This window comes from Opisthocomus hoazin, chromosome 5 (assembly GCF_030867145.1).
Source record: "Opisthocomus hoazin isolate bOpiHoa1 chromosome 5, bOpiHoa1.hap1, whole genome shotgun sequence".
Lineage (NCBI taxonomy): Eukaryota > Metazoa > Chordata > Aves > Opisthocomiformes > Opisthocomidae > Opisthocomus > Opisthocomus hoazin.
In genome coordinates this window covers 75,468,134-75,490,095 of record NC_134418.1, presented here as the reverse complement: position 1 = coordinate 75,490,095, position 21,962 = coordinate 75,468,134, and the positions used below count along the sequence as shown (strand labels likewise).

General features: G+C 40.4%; 1 protein-coding gene across 1 annotated transcript; it reads left to right on the top strand.

The window, feature by feature from the left end:
* The first annotated feature begins 488 nt into the window (after nucleotides 1–488).
* Nucleotides 489–19,936, top strand: AGA (aspartylglucosaminidase). The gene is made up of 9 exons (XM_075421786.1): nucleotides 489–636; nucleotides 2,558–2,711; nucleotides 3,353–3,465; nucleotides 9,294–9,406; nucleotides 10,376–10,490; nucleotides 12,538–12,613; nucleotides 13,436–13,543; nucleotides 15,655–15,788; nucleotides 16,611–19,936. Exons 1-9 carry the CDS (start codon nucleotides 489–491, stop codon nucleotides 16,709–16,711), a joined length of 1,062 nt encoding a protein of 353 aa, XP_075277901.1. The 3' UTR covers nucleotides 16,712–19,936.
* Nucleotides 19,937–21,962: the final 2,026 nt, after the last annotated feature.

Genomic DNA, 21,962 nt, shown 5'->3' with positions numbered 1-21,962 from the left:
GGCGACAACGTGCACATTAATCTGGTGGTACATGAAGCTGCCCCACAGGAACTTCACGGTCACACGTGCCCACGGCTTCCACACACGCTTCGTCCCTGCTCGGGGCCTCCGCCGGCACCCACGGCCCCGCCCGGCGTCCGCCACCGCAGCCCATCAGCCATGCTCCAGATGCCATCGGCGGGCTGCGACCTCCGCACAAGGAGGCCGCCTTTAGCACGCACCCCCACACACAATAAATTGCATTTTAATCTGCTCCGGGCCTTGGCCGGGAGGCACTGAGACTTTCCCTCGGCACACAAACGTTCCTCAGGAGCCAAGAGCAGTCCAGGGACTACTTAGCAAGCCACATCACTCCCCCGGAAGGGGCAGCGCCCGCCGCCGCGCTCTGCGGCCCGGCCGCTCCCGTATCGCTCCGCCGCGGCGGGGCCGTGTGCGCATGCACGGCCGCCGGGTCGGTGGCGGCGCTGCGGGGGCCGGGCGCGGCGGCGATGGCGGCGGGAGGCGGCGGCGGGGCCCGGCGGCGGGGGATGGTCGCGGCCCTCTCGCTCGTCGCGTTGCAGCTGGCGGGCGCCGCCTCGGCCGCCGCCCTGCCCGTAGTCATCAACACCTGGGCGTTTAGGAAGGCCGCCGAGACAGGTGCCCCGGCGGGGGGCCGGGCCGGGCCGGGTGGGGCAGAGCAGAGCAGAGCAGAGCAGAGCAGGGCAGGGAAGCGCCGGTTGCTCGGTGCTCCTCCCGGTGCCCCCTCCCGCTGAGGGGCCGGCGCGGGCCCTGCGCGTTGGCTTAAAAACCGAAGAAGTCTCTTAGGCGCAACTCTCCGTTAAACGGCGCTGGCTGCAGCGGGCCCGGCTCCCCTCCCGCCCGCTCCCCTCACGGGCAACGCGCGGCCCGGTACCGGCGGGGGGGCCTGCGCCGGGCCTCGGGGGAGCTGGGCCGGGCCGGCTCCGTGGTGGAAGGGCCCGGCCCCCGAGCTCCCGTCTGCGTTGGTGGCTGTGCGTGCCTCGGCCCTGGTGTGGCCCAGGAGCCGGCGAGTGGGCGCTGAACCCGTGAAGGCTGGGAGAAATACCTTTAAAAAGAGAAAAAAAAAAAAGGAGGGGGGGTGTGTATGAGCTGTGGAAAAGCTTGGCTAAGAACGTTCTTTCACTAATAATGTGGTTTACGTTCTTGTGGCTGTTCGCAATGGTGACTGGTTTTTAATGGTGCCCTTCTGAGATTCATTCTTGCCCCCAAAGATTTAGATAGTTCTGAATATTATGTTTTTATGGGTTTGGAGCTCTGTGTTGTGATATGTTACTGGCAGTCAAAGCAGGTTTTCCTATGGCAACATAAATTAGTCGTGGATGCTGATTTGAAGAGTCATAGGCTCTTTTAGCATAGTTGGGTTGTAAATAACCCCTTATTATGGAAGCTTTGCCAGTGAAATGGGTTACCTGTAAAGCTTTGTATAGGTCAGAAGTGAAATACAGTCATGAAAACTGCAAGGCCCTTGCTTTCCACCTTCTGAAACCTTATGTTAAGCTACTCACAGCATTAAAGGTAACGGCAACTGGAGTAGTACTCCTCACACTGAAGTTTATTATAAAGACAAGCATATCTGGAGTTGGATGCTAGGTATTAAGTCTTACTTTTTCCTTGGTGCAGGCAGTTTTCCTTGGTGCCTGCAGCGTTTCTGAAGATAAGGCTTCTGGAGATGGCTGAGACAGTGCGATAGTCTACTTCTGCCAGAAAGAGCTGGGCTATACACTGCTGCTGCCCCCCCTGTGCTGGGTCTGGCAGATGACCGAGCACTAGAGCCAGCACAAGGAGGAGGAAGCAGAGTTGCAACTGTCAGTGGCAGCAGGCTATGGCATCTTGGAATATCTTGCCTGAGGTCCAACCTTGTGAAATGTCATACGTGCAAAGCCTTCAGGCGCAGTTTGTTGAAGTCATGTCATTTGGCACGTCTGTAATGTCTTACGAAATTGCACCGTGAGCTAGATCCTGAAGAACAGAAGACTAAGGGTTGAACAGGGGAATGTGGAGACTATAATTTCTTGTATATCATTTCCACTTTCTTTTTGTTCTTATGTAGTTACTGATGTAGGCTTACATCTTTATTCTGCAGCTGGACACTTAGTATTCTCATATGGAGTTCTTGAGGGCTACTTGTTTTAACTTGTTTTTTTTTTGAGATGAAAAGTTTTGCTTTCCCGTCTTCCTGCCCCTGAAAGGCTTTAAATAAACAGTGATAAAGTAATGGTTGGTTCTGGACAGAGGAGGTTATTTAATGTGTAGACGTTGTGATGATAGTAAATAACACCTTCCCAAAAGGTATTCCCAAAAGCTTCACTTTTCAGTCAGAAAGGCTAGTCAGATATGCAAGAAAAACAGTATTTAGAATGCTTTATGTTCTTTTGAATGTATTTATATTTTTTTGCTTTATTTCACCTGTAAGTTATAGTTTACTTTTCTAATCCATTTACATAGTGCATCTTCATCATGTCCATCTTTAGAACATTCTTTAAAGCAGTAGTGGAGACTCTTTTCATTGGTGACATTTAATTATTTGTGTTGATTACAGCTTGGAGAGTTTTACAGTCAGGAGGTTCTGAGCTGGATGCAGTTGAGAGAGGCTGTGGTCAGTGTGAGATTGACCAATGTGATGGGAGTGTGGGATATGGAGGAAGCCCAGATGAAAGTGGTGAAACAACACTGGATGCAATGATTATGAATGGGTAAGAAAACTACATGGACAAAAGAATGATACCTGTCATTTTTGGCACATGTTAATGTAACAGTTGTTATAGAGATCTTGCTGGTTTAGAGCTAACTGTGGGACAAGTTCTATGTTAACTTGTGGAACTAGAAAGAACACTTAACTAATTGATGGCAGAGTAGCTAAGTGTGTTTGTTACTGAATGTTTACATGTTGTGCAGGAATCCAGCTCTATATATAGTAGTTGCAAAGCAGATGGTTTGTAGCATTTTAAGCTTTCCCTTTAGATTCGTTCCGTAAATATTTCACTTCTGAAGCAATTGTCTTCTGTAATATATTTACCATTTAAAGCTGTCCTGATTAAAAAGTAATTGCAAGTATTTGGTTCATGTTATGAGTTTATGTAACAAAATAGTTACTCTACTGAAAATATTACTGTGGATGGAGTTACTGTTACATGAGCAACATCCCCATGCCTGTGAAAGGAAACAGTAAATGTATGAAGTTTTTCTCTGCTAGTCTGATGCCATGTCTGTGGCATAGAACAAATAAAGCAATATGTTAAAGGAGCAAGCTTTCTAATTCAGATGAGAACAGATTTTATCTAAATGTACAATTATTTTTGTATTTTTAATAAGTTTAAATATTTCTTATTTCCAGCAATACTATGGAAGTTGGGGCAGTTGCGGATCTCAGGCGTGTAAAAAATGCAATTGGTGTAGCGCGAAAGGTCATTGAATTCACTAAACATACATTATTAGTGGGAGAGTCAGGTAATTATTCTTCTAACTGTTTCCAAGTCATACCCTCCTCTTAAAACACTTCCTGTTAAAATTGCCATACATTAATCTTGGTAACATAGGTGGAAGGATTCCCTGACAATCAAATGAATCTAGTCAAATAATTCAGAAGTTATGAACTAGGTTGTATTCCATTATTTTTGCACATGAAAAGAAAAATACATTTTTATAGTCTTTGCACAGATGTAACTGCAAATATGAACTTGTAATCCCAAGGCTTTGCTAATATCACTGGTGTCAAAGGTATCCAAGATGATTTGATACAAGACACTACAGGAGCTCTTAGATGTAAACATTTCATTTAAAACCATGGAATAACTTTTTTTGACAGAATGACAGAATTAAGACATTAGTTTCATTTTACTGTTTTAGTATATATTGAGCATGAATGGTGTCTTTCATAGTTCAAAAATATTAGTGAGAACTTGAATATAAAAAAATCACATTAGGGGCTGTACTCCTAGGCACAATAAAAGAGTGATAGCAAACTCAAGGAACAGATGAGCTTTTAAAATATGAGCTGCTGCTGTTAGCGTAATGCTGGTTTCAAAACAAAATGTACAAAAAAATGTACATTCCAGGGAGGTATATGAGTAGTGAGTGGAAGGCTGCTTGGCTCCCAGTTAAGTACTTTTAAAATGTATGTGCCTGCACAGAAAGAAGTGTGGAGATGTGTGGAAATTGACATCTGAGCATTGAAGGTGAGACAAGTGCTTTGAAACTGATAAGAAAAGATAAAAGATTCTTGAAGGAATTAATGTGTACAGAATGATAGAGAAATAAGTGCAACAGCAGTTTTTTGATGGAGTAAAATAGGGCAATAGAGGGAGGTGAGGACAGTGTTTGACAGAAGGTCTGAAAAGAGAGAGATCTGCAGATTCTGTTTAATTCGTGCAATAGGCCTTGCTTAGGTTACAAGTGGCTTTGGTAAAGGAGATATCACAGGTGATGCTGAAAAAGAAACTGGTCAGGTGTTAAACAGAGGAGGAAGAAATGCTCATAATACTCCTTTCCCCGTCATTGGTTGTTATCGAAATATTTTTAACTTTTGATTGGTAGACTGGGTAGAAAATATAAGAAAGATGAAGAAATGGATGAATTAAAGTGCTGATTTAATATACGTTTTTCAGCCTAAAAAGATGTCTGTTTGCATAATGGACTCATGTGGACAAGGCTGTTATGCCGAGTCCCTGCTGCCAGTGAGAATTTCCTCAGAAGAAACTATCTAGCAGTAGTGGCAAAAGAAAGACAGGAAAGCTCAAGATACATCCAAGTAAAAATTTGAGATGGTGATAAATGTTAGCAAATGAATCAAAGCAGTGGAGAAATTCGGAAAGAACAGTGTTTCTTGTGACGGAATGTATTTTCTGTGGAAATAGGAACTTGGAGAAAGGAAATTATAGTTGTCTTTACCAGGTGAAGATTGGTAAAAAGAAAACAGAGCTACAGCTTCAGAAAAATACATTTGAACCTTTAAATCAGCATGTGAGAGAAACAATGGTTTCTTTTCTAAAAAAAAATTTACATTTTCACCAGAAAAGCTAGCTAGAATAGTAAAGCCTTTTCATATAAGTGTATATAATTTCGGCAGGCTTTTTTTATTCAAGATCCAAAGTTGCTGAGGTTATTCCTTACTTTTTTCCCCAATAAGTAACTGCACTTTTATTTGAATATATTTAGTTATATAATCCAAGAAAGTCTGCCTATCTCCTAAAATTTCATTTCTATGAGTAGCTGACATCAGAGAGGAGGAGACAAAGCTGCGGCATGCATAAATTTTGTTTAGTTGATGGGTTTTAAATGTGTGACCAGTATGCTGTTCCTGACAGTAAAGCTTTAATGAAAGTAACATGAAATTTTCATTTTCAGTGTTAAAAACACGGATGGAATCTGCTAGAGTTACGTGATGCCTGAATAGTCTTTACAATCTGTTCACTTTCACTCAAAAAATAAATGTTTAGGTATTTTAAAACCTGTGGTACGTAGAGAACTTGAGGAAGAGGATGTATTACAGAAGCACAGAATGGTTAAGGTTGGGAGGGACCTCTGGAGGTCATCTGGTCCAACCCCCCTGATCACGTAGGGCCGCCTAGAGCAGGTTGCCCAGGACCATGTCCAGATGGATTTTAAATACCTCCAAGGAGAGAGAATCCACAACCTCTGGGCAACTGAAATCACCCTCCGAGCATAGAAGTGATTGCTGCTGTTCACCTTTTGTGTTTCAGTTTGTGCCCATTGCCTCTTCTCCTGTCACTAGGCACTGCTGAAAACAGCCTGGCTCTGTCCTCTTTATGCCCAACATTGACCCAGTGGTACACTGCTAGTTACTAACTCCAGCTGGACTTCACACTGCTTATCACCACCCTTTGAGCTAAGCCCTGCAGCCAGTTTCCAATCCACATCACTGATTATCCAGCCAGTAACTCATGAACTTCTCTATAAGCATCTTGTGGAAGACAATGTCAAAAGCCTTATGTAAGTCAAGGCAGACAATATCCACTGCTCTCCCCTCATCTACCAAGCCAGTTGTTTCGTTATAGATGGCTAGCAGGCTGATCAAGCATGACTTCTCTTTTGTGAAGCCATGCTGACTACTCCAAATCACCTTCTTGTCATTCGTGTGCTTGGAAGTGATTTCCAGAATTAGTTGTTCCATCACCTTCTCAGTGATTGAGGTGAGGCTGACTGGCCTCTAGTTCCTTGGGTCCTACTTCTTGCCTTTTTTGAAGACAGGAATGGCAGTTCCTTTTCTCTGGTGTTAGGGCATTGCTCCCAGTCACCATGATAGTTTGAAGATAAACGAGAGTGGTCTTGCAATGACATCAGCTAGGTCACTTGGCAGTAGTGGTTACATCCCATCATGGCCCATGGATTAGTGTATGTCCAAGATGCTGAAGTATTCCCTAACCTGATCCTCTTCCACCAAGAAAAGTCTTCCTGGCTCCAGACTTTCCCCTGGTCTCCGTGGCCTTGGATTTCTGAAGGCTGGTCTTATTAGTAAAGACTGAGGTGAATAGGGCATTCAGTAACTCGGCCTTTTCCATGCCCTGTGTCACCAGGGCCCCTGCCCCAGTCTACAGCATGCTCATATTTTCCCTAGTCTTCCTTTTGCTATGCAGGTACTTACAGAAGCCCTTCTTGTTGCCTTTGACATCTCTTGCCAGATTCAACTTCAGGTGGACTTTGGCTTTCCTAACCTCATTTCTGCGTGCTTAGATGGTGTCTCGTATTCCTTCCAGATTACCTGGCCCTGCTTCCACTTTCTTTATACTTCCTTTTTATATTTGAGGTTGCCAGGAACTCCTTGTTCATCCATGCAAGCCGCCTGGCTTCCTGCTTGTTGGGATAGACTGCTGTTGATCTTGGAGGTGGTGATGCTTTAGTATCAAGCAGCTTTCTCAGACCCCTCTTCCCTCCAGGACCATGTGCAGTAGGACTTTTTCAAGCAGATAGCTGTAGACCTCAAATTCTGTTCTCCTGAAGTCCAGGCTTGTGATCTTGCTTTTTGCCCTGCTCCCTCCTCTCAGGATCCTGATCCATATCATGGTCAGTGCAGCGAAGGCTGCCTTTGACCTTCACATCCCCAGTAAGCCCTTCCTTGTTTGTAAATATGAGGTCCAGCAGAGCAGCTCTCCTCGTTGGCACTTCTGCTGTCCCTTGTGTCAGGAAGTTGTCATCGATGCTCTCCAGAAACCTCCTGGATTGCCTGTGCCCTGCTGTGTTGTCCTTTCAGCAAGTGTTTGAAATAGCCATGCCTCTGATTATTGATGAAACTGAAAAATTGCTAGTTTTTTCAACTTTGAAGAATGTCTGTACCTGTGCTTTTATCTCTTTTTTTAAAATTATTTCATATTCAGTATTTTCAGTGTGTGGGGGGAAAAACAACAAACAAAACTAGTAAATAAAAAGTAAAAATGTCTGATAGTGTGAGTCAGCAGGTTCTAGGTCTGGAAATGAAAAGTTGAGTCAGGGGCTGGAATGCTGAAATAATTTTCCAGTGAACAAAATAATTCATAATTTGTAACCTTTAAAGTCTGAAGTAATATTGTATTATTTTCACCCAATAAATGAAAATTTAATAAATTACATTATTCTGCCCCCCAAAAAGCATGCTAAAACAGGCTTTGGGAATAGTTCACATTGGGAAAGTGAAGAAATTGCTGTATCATTGCATGACAAAGCTGATCCTTTGAGTTATATGTGAACAGTTTTTAGTTAATCACAAGCTGTGATGAAAGCTTGAGCTGTACTTTATGAAGGCGATAAGAGTGTGGTGGTGATATGTTGAACAAAAAAAGTTAATGCAAGTGAAAACTGATGTCCTGTTTTACACTTGCTGTTGTAGGTATAAGCCAGAGTATAACGAAAACTGGTGTGTTTTTACAGCTAAGGTTTATAATGACGATGGTGTACATAGAAACGAGTTGGTGTAGGTTTTGTTGAACAGATATGGATAACCACACTGCTCAGTTCGTGCAGTGTTAAGAGATGCTTTCTCCGTTCATTGCCTAATTTCTTTGGGAAGGGTCATAGAAAACTGCCAATAAAGTCCATGGATACCAATGTAGAACCGAGTCTGGTGAGGGGCATTCAGTGCAGAATGATTACAAGTGAGGAAAAAAACAATAATTTTGGTTATCATCTGCCAGGAAATTTTCAAGTTTGTCTCCAGTATGTTGGAAAGTTTCATTATCAGTGTGCCTGATGTTTTCCCTTTTTGTCCTAGCAATAATCCAAATAAAAAGTTCAGAGAGTAAAATGATCAACTCTGCTTCCTGGAATAGAAACGAGGCTTCAAAAGTCATGAAAAAATGACTGACAAACATACACAAGCACAATTTCACCTTAAAAAAGAATAATAAAAACAAAAAAACTGCCTGTTTGTTGTAGAAATAGGAAAATAAGTATGTTTAATTGAAGCTGTCTGTTTCCTTTTGCTCTGAGTGCAAAGAGACTTTGCATTGTGTCAGTTTTAAAGAAAAACACAGAAAAGCTGTCCGAAAATAATTGAAGACTTTTCTTAATTCTTGAACTGGAGAAGCTTGTTCAGCTATGTATGGTAGTCACATTAATACCAAAGATAGGTAATATAAATTGTTCAAGCATCTGAAGCTATCAACAGTATCTGTTACTGGGTAATATCAAAAGTATCTACAACTAAAAGATGAAAGAACAGTTGATCTCTTTTCCCTTTCCCTAACTATAAAAGCCATTCTCAGAAGTGGAGCACTCTTTCATTGCTTGTGTTGGTATTTCTTCTGCTCCCTTGACACATAGTGTATTAATTTGCAAAACAAGAAAGCAGTCACTTTTAAAGCTGCAAGGAAGTGTGATATGATGTAAGTTGGTGGATTGATTTCTGCAAGTATCAGTGTTTTAGTGGCAAATGTTATGCTGCTATGTTACTATTTCATAAAAGACTAGTTTTTAAGAAAAATAGCTAGTATTTGTATCATTTATTTAAATATTTCTGACACACACAGCCCAGGCCACTCCTGCTCCAGGTTGTTTGTATCCAGCTGATTAACAGAGTTGAATTTGTTTCCCTTTCAATAGTAAAACTTATGTGTGTTAACATAGTTACAGTGAATCAAGGAAATTTGATACTGGCAGTGAAGGGAGAGTTTGTTACTGCAGGTGTATGTCACTGTAATGGCAGATACTGCTCTCTGAAGACATACTTCTCCATAGAGAATGCAGCATTTCTTGATTTTCTAGGTAACATTACATGAATGTATTATCATTAATTTATTCACATATTTATATATTTTATGGTTTTTGTTTTGTTGTTGCTTTTCAAGCCTCCCTGTTTGCAGTAAGAATGGGGTTTCCGTATGAAGATTTAACTACCCAAAAATCTCTTGCGGTGTTTTCACAGTGGCTGAATCAAAGCTGTCAGCCAAACTACTGGAAGGTACAGTGCAGTGGTGGTGAGGACGGGTTTAGAAAGGCAGCAAAGCAGCATTGCTTCTTCCTTTCAGCTTATATTGAAGTTGTGCTTTACACATGAAGGAAGAATAAGTTTTTCATATTGAACAGAACAAATGTGGAATTGCCAAGCATTTAACAGAGTCGGGAAGAGTATGTGTCTAGCTCTTATTTCTTATATCCTGCTGGTTTTGACCTTGCTGCAGTAGTATTTTGATGTGGACATTATATTTTTTTTTTTAGCTCTAAATTTGGACAGGACTTCTCAAACCAAATGAAGCAATGCCTGTATAAATTCCTGAAAGAGAATTTTACAGTGGCAGTTAAGGTCCTTAAAATAGTTAGAAAGGCGTTATGCAGACCTGTGAACACATCAAATTAGTGCAGCTGTCCACGTTATACTTGCCCGTTGTGGTCAGGTGGATTTGTTGCTTTGGGGTTGTTTTGTTTGGTTTGGGGATTGGTGTTGCAGATTTCTACGTGTTTGTACACTGTGGATATGAAATGCTGCATTGCTGAACCATTTTCATTCAATACATGTTCTGTTTTTCAGTTGCAGAAATATCTTGACTGCGATACTGACTTGGCAGTAAAACCTTGTCTTGACGTTAGTGAAACAAGCTCAGTTCATCTGGTTGTTTTTTTAGCTTGAATTTTTCTTCATTTTGCTGAAGAATGAGCTTTTTTTTTTTTTTTTTGACCAGCCATTGGGGCAAAGGAGAGTCTTTAATTGAACACATAACTTGCTAGTAGGAAAAGCTTTTTACCATGTAATACCAGAAGTCAGTCTTTATTCTTTAAGCAAAACAACTTGTGGGATTTCAGTACCACTGTATAATTGAAGTATTGGGTATCTGATACTTGTGTAGTAGATTATAGATATTGTTTGTAGTATTTTTAAATTTATCTGTAATGAAGCATAATATATTATTGATGCAAATCACAATAATTACAGAATGTGGTACCAGACTCTTCAAAATCCTGTGGACCATACAAACAGCCTGAAAAAGTAACTTACAGAGAAGAACAGACCACCTCACAAAGAAGTGTTCATAATCACGATACTATTGGTAACAACTTTTGGTGACTTTGATGCTGATTTCCCCCCCCCCCGCCCCGATTCCATTACAGATTAAATCATACTGAGTTTAAAGTAAAGTATTTCATATAGCCATTATTTCCTATTGATAGTGGTTTCAAGATTGCATTACTTATGTGTTAGGATGTAGTGTCTAGAAGTAGGATTTGGTTTTGGGTTGTTGTTTTTTTTTTCCCAGTGCACAGGCTGCACAGCCCCTTGCTTCATTTTTTTGTCCTTAGCTATTTGTTCATTGCCCTACTGCTTTTCCCTCAGATACCTTGACATAATTGCTTGGACAGCTATGGATGCTTAGAAAACTGATCAAGCTTAAAAATAATTATTTTTATCTTGATTATGGTTAACTTAGGTCAAGTCTCCCCTGTAGCTGTCAGACCAAACTGAAAGGCTTTGCAATGGTGGAATAAATGAGTAAACAGTTAGTCTTGTTGCCAGCCAAAAACAATGTTTGTCAGTAGTCCTTAAACTTATAAAATAAAGCTTACTTTCATTTTTCTTCTATTCTGGCTTTTGACTAAATCAACAAATTTCGACAGAAACTACTGTGCTTAAAACACGTTAACAGTAGTAGTCCTCAAAGACTTCTAAGAGTTTACTGATTGAGGACTGTTAATTGCTAAGACTATAAGATGATTAATGAGCAGATCAGACAAAGGACTGGAGCAGTTACAGATTCACGTCTTTCAAAGCTTTATACTTTGTAGTCTTGAAACTTACACTTTTTGTTTTAGTCTGGATGTTTCTCAGCTTAGCAATTCAGAACTTTTTGCCTGACAATGTTTGCAATACCAAGAATTAACAAGTTATATCAAGTGTGAGTCTGCCTTCTTTGCTTCCAGTCCACCCTACTAAGAACCGATTAATGTGCTACACAAGGCGGGCAACCTACCGAATTCTGAAGTAGGTAGGTAGCTGTCCTTATTGGGATAACTGTATTGTGTATATTAGTCTGCAATATGTTCTAGAAAACTCAGAAGTTGTGGAGTGTCAGGATGAGAGGGGAATCTGTTAAAAACAATTCAGGAATTAATGTGTCATTAAATAGTCCTAAGTTGTTTTGTAGTAAATCATTGTGCTTATACTTGCACTTCAAGTTCTCGTACCCCGTTGTTTGTTTTATGTGTGAAATGTCTTCTTGACTAACACATGTTGAGAATTGTCTTCATTCAGAATGCATTTAGGAAATTGGTAGGAACTGATGCCCTTCCAGTCTTTTTGCAGAGCCTGATGGTGGCCCTGGTCAGTGCCTCTATGCTTATAGCTTCTACTGGTCAGGAAACTTTTCTATGAGAAAGAGGTACTGCTTAGTGAGCTCCGAGAATTCAAATCCTGCTGCTTGGCTCTCGCTTTGTACTGGAGTTTGATGCCAGCAGCAATTTCTGCCTTCTCTTAGAGAGATGAAATCTTGCTTTGTGGAGAAGCAGCTGATCCCAAATCCTGTTCTGAGTGCCAATCTAAGCTTCTCTAATGAGGCAGTGGCTTCCTTATCACCACAAAATGAGCAAGGGATAGGCTCATCCACACATTTAATTGCCTGTCATGTAATGCTTGTTACTTTAGTAGGCAGTATTTCACCTTCTGCCAAATTTAAGCTCATCCTTCTGACTTTTTTTTTTTTTTTTTTTTGAAATCTCCATCAAGCACCATTTATAATTTCCAAACTGTTGTTCTGATGGTGCTGGTGCAGGATGTGATGACACCAGGTACTTGTCTGCTCGTTAGCATTGGTGTATATCAGGAGACAGTGGCGGCTTGGGCAGCAGTAACGTAGAGCTCTGAACAGTGTGGCACTCACTGTTTTATATTCCATTCTGACCTGCTGTAGTACACCCAGAAAGTTTCCGAATGTGTTCTACAAAGAACTGTTTTTTGTTAAGAGCACAACTTTTCTGTGTTTCAGGGTATCAGCAATTTTAATAGTCTGGATATTGTGGTTCTGTTTGATAACCATAGTGCCAGTTTAACAATATTTTTTAGGAGTGTTTCTGAATATGTTTCATCCCTATTGAAAATTTTAGGTATGGTTGTAATTGGTGGGAGTGGAACTGTTGCTGCTGGGACATCCACTAATGGTGCAGTCCACAAAATTCCGGGGTTAGTATCACTGGTTTTACAAAAAAGCTTTTTTCCTCACCTCATTTGCTGTGCTCAGCTTATCTAAAGGTTATATGTTTTGGATTGCAATGGTCAAAAATGGCCTTGCTTATTTCTGGGCGCTACCATAAATCCAAATAGTGAGAAACTGATTCAGTTGCAAGATGATTTGTGTTTGAGAGAATGCTTGTTTTTCAGCTGGCTTAATTCACTATACAGAGACACAAACAAGTGGCACAGTTGTGAGGCAACTTGTAAGGCAAGGCACCAGAGACGAATGAGCAGTTCAGAGAGGTCCACAGTCTCCAAAGAAATGTACATAGAATCAGAGCCCCAGGCCTGCATTTTGTCTCAGATTTTTTTTCTATCCAGTTAGGAATCTTGTCTGTCAACCAAGTCAGACAACTTCTGGATTTAGCAACAAATTATTGAATGTACTAATGTCCCCAGCTGCTTACTGTTGCCCACTGGCTAAACCTTGCTGCCCTAACGATAGTCAGTGTAATAACAAACAGTTATGCACTGGAGGTGGACTAAGCCTCAGGTCAGTCAGGTTATCACAGATCACTTTTATCCATAGTTTTAAGGCAAGACTTCTGACTGCAGTGGAGTGACCTCTTTACCTGTTCTGTTCTCTTGTGGGTTTAATGCTAACCCAGCTGGAGGAGGTAAGGTTGACAAAGTTAAAAGTGTGCCCAAATCATAAGAACTTGCCAATATCAGGCCAAGAGCTATTACATTAATGCAGTCTCACTGGAATTAGTAAATTATAGTTTTCTGTATTTTCCACTTTCTGTGGTTTTTTTGCATTGTTCACTACAGCCGTGTAGGAGATTCCCCGATAGCTGGAGCAGGATCCTATGCAGATAGTACAGCCGGAGGAGCTGCAGCCACCGGGGATGGTGACGTCATGATGCGCTTCTTACCCAGGTTTGTCCTTAGGGCAGACTTTGCTAGCTTTCTCTAGCAAAATGTGAACTCAGCAAATCAAGTAATTGATTAAAAAGACAGTCTGACTTAACTAGCTGCTGAAGTGGGAGTAAAGGAAGGAATGGAAGGGCAAAGAACAGTAACAGAATCAAGTCATCTGTATGATCTGTCTTAAAAGAAGTGAATCCTTAAGTGTTGTGATGACAGATCCCCTTAACACTGCCAAGCTGCGAGCAAACAGGCAGCAGGTAGTGAGCATATTCCCAGTCTGCATGCTTTTTAACAGGACTGATTAACTTTCTCCTCCAAAGTGCTCTGTTGTGTGGGAAATAAGTGTTATAAATTGTAAAGGATGAGGGGTGAGTCTCAGATTACTTAGGAGGGTGGACACTGTAACAATCCTCTGTAATTTCATCGAATTTGAAACTGGAAGTGGTGTTTTAGTGCTGTCATTGTGGTTGCATAACCTGTGTAAAATATGGCTGTTTTTGTCACTCAGTCTTGACAGTCATTCTCGTGGGTTGATCTCAACGGGAATGAGTTATGGAAGTCCGTGTTGAACATAATGGGTGCTAATGCTTGAAGGAATGTGTAGCAGTGGCCTTCATATTACTCGGGTGTTTTTTCTGAAACTCTGGCAGTTAAGAATGCCTGCTAGCTATTGCATATTTACAGATGTCCTCAATGAGTTTCAAGACAATCTTGAAATAAAAAGTAATTGACAACTTAATGAAATTATCCTGAGGTATCAGATACCAGCAGTAGTAGTGAGTTGAGCTCCACTATGAGGTTAATCAATAAAAGCTTATGTTACAGTTTAGCAGCCTGAAGGATTTGGCTGTAATGCTTAACACATTTTGTGTTGACACCAATGGGTGTTAGAAATCAGCTCAGACTAGATGGTTAATCCCAGGTTCCTTGTAGATACAGATCTTTCCTAATTCCGTGTTATTTAAATATTCCCACGTGAAAATAAAGCATAGAATTGACTTGCCAGAAGTGAAGGAAGTGTCAAATAAAGGGCAAAATTGCTAATATTTTCTGTGCGCCTTCTTTGACATGGTAACATCTTACTGAGTTTTTGATTAGTGAGAGACCCCTGTGAAATACAGCTTTATATTCAGATAGTTATCTTGAGATAACGTGAACCTATTTGATTGTCAGAATAAATCAAAGATAATGGGGAGTCTCAAAATGCAAGGAAAGTTCTCTTCTGCGGTACTTTGGTAACATCTATAGTTAGTGCTGTCTGTAGGTGTCTTAGTGTAACGCGAGTTGTTCTTGGTATATGCATCTTTCATCAAAACAAAATCTAGTGTTGCTTGTAAGTTACATTGTGTTATATTTTAATCTTCAGGTTCTGAAAGAAAATGACAACAAAAGTAATTTTTTTTTGTCTCTGAGGACATTTTGGAAATGCAATGAATTCATCTCAAGCAATGCCCATAGAGTAATTTGTCTAATGATGCTGTAGATACAGAGGAAGTGTGGTTTTTTTACTCTTTATTTAGAGTAAGAATTTTATTTAAATTGGCTTGTAAAAAAATTTGAAAGTGGCTTAAAGTCTTGATCAAAACATCGTACCTTCATATTCATAAAATAAGGAAATTGTGTCAGTTTTCTGATAAACTTAAGATTTTTTGAAAGATTTTTTTAATGCTTACTGAAATCAAGAATTTATAAGTAATTTAATATCAGAGGTCAATTTTCTTCAAAAAATTATCTTGACAATGGCCTTTTGAAAACTAGTAATAACTTTTAATGTCAGACTTAATCATGCAATGAAAAACAAAAGCCACTAACTCTTTAATGGCTTCTTTACAGTTCTTTAACTGATCTGTTGCTTAGCCTCTTCTGCAAATGATGAGAGTGTTATCCCGGGCTTGGTCCTTCCTTAGAATAATAGATGACATAGATGACATCTTGCAGTCTTTTAGTCCTGTTTCTAATTACTTTTCATGTAGAACTTCAGTAATAATTGCCAATATGAAGTTTGGCTAAAGATTATTTATTATGTGTTTCCATTATTCAAAGGAATCAACATCTCTCAATGGTATTTTGGAATATACAACTATGACTAACTGTCTGGTTTGGGGTTGGGTTTTTTTCAGTTATCAAGCTGTGGAGTATATGAGGATGGGAATAGACCCAGCAGTAGCCTGTCAGAAAGTTATTGCCAGAATCCAGAAGTATGCTCCAAAGTTCTTTGGCGCTGTTATATGCGCCAATACAACTGGAAGTTATGGTATGTATTTTGCTTAACAGTGTCTGTTGACCCTAACTAGATCACGGAAGTACAAAACAAAAGGTGACTTTCAAAGCAGAAGTCTTTAATTATTCTTTAAACACTGCAGCAATACTGGCCATTCAGAATAGCAAATGGTGGTTAGCAGGGCAGCTGTGTCCTAGTGTGGACTTGAGATATTTTAATTTTTCCTCACAAAATTTATGCAAGTCTTAGTAAAAGTCAAAACTATTTACAATCTTCTTGTGTTTTCCTGGACTGTGTGTGATTAATATGAAGGTTTTAAAAAAGAATGCTTATGCCTCCCCAAGATAGAGCATAAGGCAGGGAGAATGTGACTGTTAAGCATAGCTTCAAAGCAGTCCAAGATCAGTCATTGCGCCAGACATCTCATTAGTGAACTCTTAGATCAGTAGGAAATATAATTTGCTAATCAACATGGCTTATTTAGTTAGACTGCTTATTGCTCTTCTTTCATCTCTTATTTCCCATAGTTCTGTGTTTAAGAGATTAGTGTTGGAGGAACTCATTAAGTTAATCAGGATTGAAAGAGAGAGAGCATGAGGGAGATTTTCCTAACTTACGTTACTGTTTTGAATTGTATTATATGGGCATTAATTGCACTATAGCAGGCAGTAGCACTGTATTTTTACTTAAAAATTGAATACTTTAAAGATGTCTTGAGTTAAACAGATTGTAAAAGAATAATTACACTATTGTAGTAAAATTAGTAACTGGGTCTTTAGATGATAAAGTACAGTGGCAGAGACACTAAACCCAAGTGTAGTAAATTATGCTTTTTTCCTTTCTTTTCTTTTCTAGGTGCTGCATGTAATAAAATTCCAGGATTCACTCAGTTTCACTTCATGGTTTCTAGCCCTTCGCTAAGTCAACCAACTGAGCAAGTAGTAGATTGCATTTAATTTCTTTTGTCCTATTAACATCTAAACTTCGAGGAGGAAAGTGCTAAGGTTCCCCATGTGTTACTTTTAAAAATGGTTGTTCCAAATGTCTGATGGCTCTTATAGTCTGTTTGTTTTCATAAGAACTAAGTAACTAAAAGTGATGAGTAGTAAACATTGAACTGGACCTTGGCTTCACCATTTAAAAACATATTTGGCAGAAATCTTGAATACAGGGCAGGGAGCAGGAGGGACTCTGCCTCTACACGAGACTTATTTTGAGAATATTTGTCTTTCTAAGATTTGGTCCAGGTTTTCTTTCCTCTAGAAAACAAAATTACATGCAAATGCTGACAAGCAAGGAAGGGGGTTTGAAGAGTGGTGGAGACTATTTCAGGGCTTTAATTAAGAGATAAGGAGCATCTCCTTGTGGACCTTTCTAACTTGTTTCACAACAGCTGAGACTGTTTGACTAGAGAGGACATCCAAACATCCTTGGTAGTACAGGCCTTCAAGGAGTATTGCGTTGACTCTGAGTGTGAAGAAAATTGGAAATCTTCCTGTCACCTGTTTTTTGTAGCAGAAGTTATAGAATCATAGAATCATAGAAAGTTTTGGGTTGGAAGGGACCCCTAGAGGTCATCTAGTCCAACCCCCCCGCAGAAGCAGGGACACCACTAACTAGATCAGGTTGCTCAGAGCCCTGTCCAACGTGGTCTTGAATGTTTCCAGGGATGGGGCCTCCACTACCTCTCTGGGCAACCCGTTCCAGTGTTTCACCACCCTCATTGTAAAGAACTTCTTCCTTATATCTAGCCTAAACCTACCCTGTTTTAGTTTAAAACCATTACCCCTCATCCTGTCACTGCTGTCTCTACTAAAAAGATTGTCCCCATCTTTCCTATAGGCTCCCTTTAAGTACTGAAAGGCTGCAATCAGGTCTCCCCGCAGCCTTCTCTTCTCCAGGCTGAACAAGCCCAACTCTCTCAGCCTGTCCTCACAGGAGAGGTGCTTCAGCCCTCGGATCATTTTTGTAGCCCTCCTTTGGACCTGCTCCAACAGGTCCATGTCCTTCTTGTGCTGAGGGCTCCAGAGCTGAACACAGTACTCCAGGTGAGGTCTTACCAGAACAGAGTAGAGGGGCAGAATCACCTCTCTCGACCTGCTGGCCACTCTTCTCTTGATGCAGCCCAGGACACGGTTTGCCCTCTGGGCTGCCAGCGCACATTGCCGGCTCATGTCCAGCCTTTCGTCTGTCAGTACCCCCAAGTCCCTCTCAGCAGGGCTGCTCTCGATCCTTTCATCCCCCAGCCTGTATTGATACCGGGAATTACCCTGACCCAGGTGTAGGACCTTGCACTTGGCCTTGTTGAACCTCATGAGGTTCACACAGGCCCACCTCTCCAGCTTGTCCAGGTCCCCGTCCTTCTGGTGTCTCAACCGTACCACTCAGCTTGGTGTCATCTGCAAACTTGCTGAGGGTACACTCGATGTCGCTGTCCATGTCATTGATAAATATATTGAACAGCACCGGTCCCAGTACGGACCCCTGAGGGACTCCACTCGTCACTGGTCTCCATAAATTTTGAATTAATTTGAATTGGAGTGATTTCCTCATCACTAATACGCTATGTGCTTGCCCTTTCCGTAGCATATTTCCCCCTGCAAAGGAGCAGCTGAATACCCAGAGCATGAGTTACCTACAGCTAACAAAGCTGGTTTTGGCACTTTCTCTTCCTGTGTCTAGAGATACCAAGATTCATTTGTAATAAAACTTAAGCATCTTGACATTGTTCCACAGGTATTTGGAGATCTGTTTGATCATTTTCTTAAGTTGGTGGCTTGCTAATCATTTGATTGAATCTTTGCTAAACTTGAGCTAGAAGAAGTTAAAAGGGGGTAGCGAGTAAAATGAGGATGTCTTGCCATAAACACTTTCATTATTCTTTGTATACTTGAATAAAATAATTGGGTAATAAAAGCAGATATCAATGTATCATTTAAAAGTAAGGTTGTTTAGATGCTTGTGTACTGTGCATAAGAATGATTATTGCCTTATGTTCCGAGTTAGTATCTTTAAAAGCTGGGAAAAAAAAATGGAATAGCTATCTTTAATGGCCTGGTGTTGAACTTCATCAACAAAGTCAGTTATTTGGAGGATTAACTTCTGTCACTGGATCTGCAGAGCATCTCGTAGCACAGAGTTCACTGTAGGCCACAACAAGCTTTTGTCAAAGGAGCTCTTACTATGTCTGCAGTGGTTAAAGATAAGTTTTCTGCCTGTCCTACCTGCAGTCCTCCTACCATGGCTGTTGTATCTTCAAATAACTCAGGCAGTCAAGTGCAAACAGATTAATAAAATCCCAGTGACTGTTACTTTGAAGATAGCACTGTGGGTTGTGAACATAGAACGTTCAGTGCTGGCAGCTGAGTGGTAACCTCTCAAACTGCTGCAGCTGAATCCACCAGGCTTCATTTTTGAAAGAGGTTGGCAACATCCATGGCTTATTTTCTAGTGTGCTAATGCCACTCTGGGCTACTCAGTGTGCACCACAAGAGGCTATGAGTGCCTGTGCTGGAGGAGCATGAGTGCTCTGTAACAGTGTACCTGAAGGCACTGTTACAGGTCTGATTTACTGCATAGTCAGCTCATCTGTACATGAGAACAAAATTACTTGTCTCCATGAGACATACGTGCTAACACACATGGTTTAATAATGCTGGTTGCTTTGTGATGCTGAATTAGTTACCATAAATGAAAGGGTTAGTTTGTGTAAATTATTTTATTGTATTGTTAATTTGACAGTATATTTTTTCAAGAAAGATTTTTACAAGTAAAAACCCTTGCCAAAAGTAAGCAAAAACTCTGTGATAGTTTCTGCTGGGGTTGCAAAAAAAAGCAAACCTTACTGTTTCTTATTTTGAGGAATTTTGTATTTCTTTTTTACTATCCAACTTTTACTACAACAAGCAGAAAAAACCTACACAGAATATGAGTATTTGAGTTAGTGGTACAGCTGAACGCATCCTGTCTGTGAAGTTGTGGGGCTTTTTTACATCCAACTGTGTTTTAAGTTCATTAGTTTCTAGCTAGCATGCTTATTTCTATTTCTAAAACTTCTTGCCAAATTGTCGCTTAATCTAATGTAGACAGGAGTCTTAGATCAGTGGTCTGCTTGATAAAGCAAACTATGCCTTGTTTTTCCATGGCACTGAATTATTCTTTAATAAAGCAATCTGTATGAACCCTGGCAATGTTTTGTATGCGCTTACTGAAGAAAAATTCCCTGTCATTTCACCATTTGTAGGTTATCACTGAAATATGTCCTTTCATCTGTAACTGCCTCAGTTGGGAATAATTCGGATTTTCAGAGAATTAAAAGTTGGTCTTTCAGATGGAATCTACAAGTAATACTGTATAAACTGGAGTGAATTTCTTATCTCTCCACAGGGTAAAAACAACAGTGGTGCTGATTGCTTTTTAACTTCGAAATTCTTCTGTTAGCCTTCGTTTGGATTTAGTTATCACATGACTGTTGTAACTCATTAACAACTCTGTTCATCCTTGTTTTGAAACGGAGAGTAGTGTAGGATTTCAGTGCTATTATCTGTAGTCTGTGTGTGTGAGGAAACATCAGTGATCCAGTTAAGTTTACTCCAGCTCTAATATACAACTGGTATGTTATACGTTAACCACTGAACTACAAATGCTCTCACTGAGCAATCTGTTCATTCCTCCACGTTAAGTTCCATTAAATTTACAGCAAGAGAACATTGCAGAAATGTCCGGGGAGCAGATGTGGCAGAACCTCAGGGTTTTGTGACTAGTTTTGTTATTGTTGTTTAAGCTGCTGTATCAGACAGCAAACATTTTTAGGTATTTGTGCATTTAACAATATTAGCTGTGTTTTCATTTTCTTCTTTTTTTCCCCTGGTGGTTGGAATCGGTGTAGGTAAGTGCACCAGCTGGTGCAGTGCTCTCTTGGTGGGATTAGCTGATACGTTTACAGTGGCAGGTGGTGGTCTGTGAAATAAAAGCAATAGCGACTTCAAAGTGTGCCAGTTCTTCAGGGAATTCCTGTTACTGATGACATTTTTTTTTTTTTCCTCTAATAGGATAGGGAAAAATGTTTCCAAGCACACGTTTCAATTATACTTTTCCCAAGTAGAGTTTTACAAAAACAATTGTATTGCAGATGTCAGGGGTTTTTATTGGTTAGAAATGGTGATTTCGGAGCTCTGCATGGAAAAAACTTCCCTGTGTTAGATGAACAGGAAGTTTCTTGTTTTCACTCTTTGCATACTTTTCAGACAGACTCCGAAATACATTTCAGCTCTAATTCTGTTTGTTGCTAAATTAGTATTTTGCGTGCTGGTGTTGTGTAAAATATGAAAAGCGGTGAGCTCTGCCACTTGAATGTGGCTGTGAAGCTGGGTTGCATTTTGTATTTCCACTTTCTTAGCATTTGTCATTTAAAGATCCTAAGGAATAAGAAATTCAGTTTAGCAAGAAATCCAGTGGCCTTGGCTTATTTGAACATTCTTATGTGCGGATGGGAAGAACCTGCAGTTGTTACTCTTCCAAGAGAAGCATGCAGAGCTTGCTACAGAACCTAACCCTCCCAACAGGAGAAAGGCTTTTTGTGAAAGAGTGTCCACTTCAGTCTGGTCTCCCGGCTGCATTTGCAGATTGTGTTTAGTCCCTGTAGAATGTCAGGGTAACTGAACTGGGAAAATGCACTGTCATACTCCAACTTTGACACTAATTTTTCGTTTCTGCTGTTACGAGATGAAAATGTTTAAGATGATTCTCTGCTGAATGTTTAGTAACTTGAATTCACAAATGTATATGGTCTCAGTTACAGACGAGCTTTTTGTCAAACACCGACAGATTTTTGTAATTTTTTTTCCTACTGATTATTGTAAAAGAAATGAAATTACGTTTTTACATAGACATCTACATGATACAGCAGCATTTCATAATATTATATTAAGCAACCATAGTATTAGATCAGCTTGTAATTGCAAGACTGAAATGGGAAATATAAACTAAGTAATTTCGCTCAGAATTTTAGGATCTGGATGTTTTATTGTTTGAAAGTCTGAAGAATGTTTGCCTTCGTGTTAACTTCCATGGTCTATGTTACCACATTCATTTTACTTATCGCCTTCACTTAAATTTCTGTGTAGGTTCTCTGTTGCTGCACAGGACCTTGACAAATTAGATTCTCCTCAGCTCTGCAGGATAAACAAGGATTTTAGGCAAGTTATT

What these genes read in the sequence shown, in the direction of transcription:
- AGA (XM_075421786.1), top strand. Translation starts at nt 489, where the DNA reads ATGGCGGCGGGAGGCGGCGGCGGGGCCCGGCGGCGGGGGATGGTCGCG. An exon ending in GCAGTCCACAAAATTCCGGG is followed by an intron (nt 12,614 to 13,435) that starts GTTAGTATCACT and finishes TGTTCACTACAG; the next exon opens with CCGTGTAGGAGATTCCCCGA. An exon ending in CAATACAACTGGAAGTTATG is followed by an intron (nt 15,789 to 16,610) that starts GTATGTATTTTG and finishes TTTCTTTTCTAG; the next exon opens with GTGCTGCATGTAATAAAATT.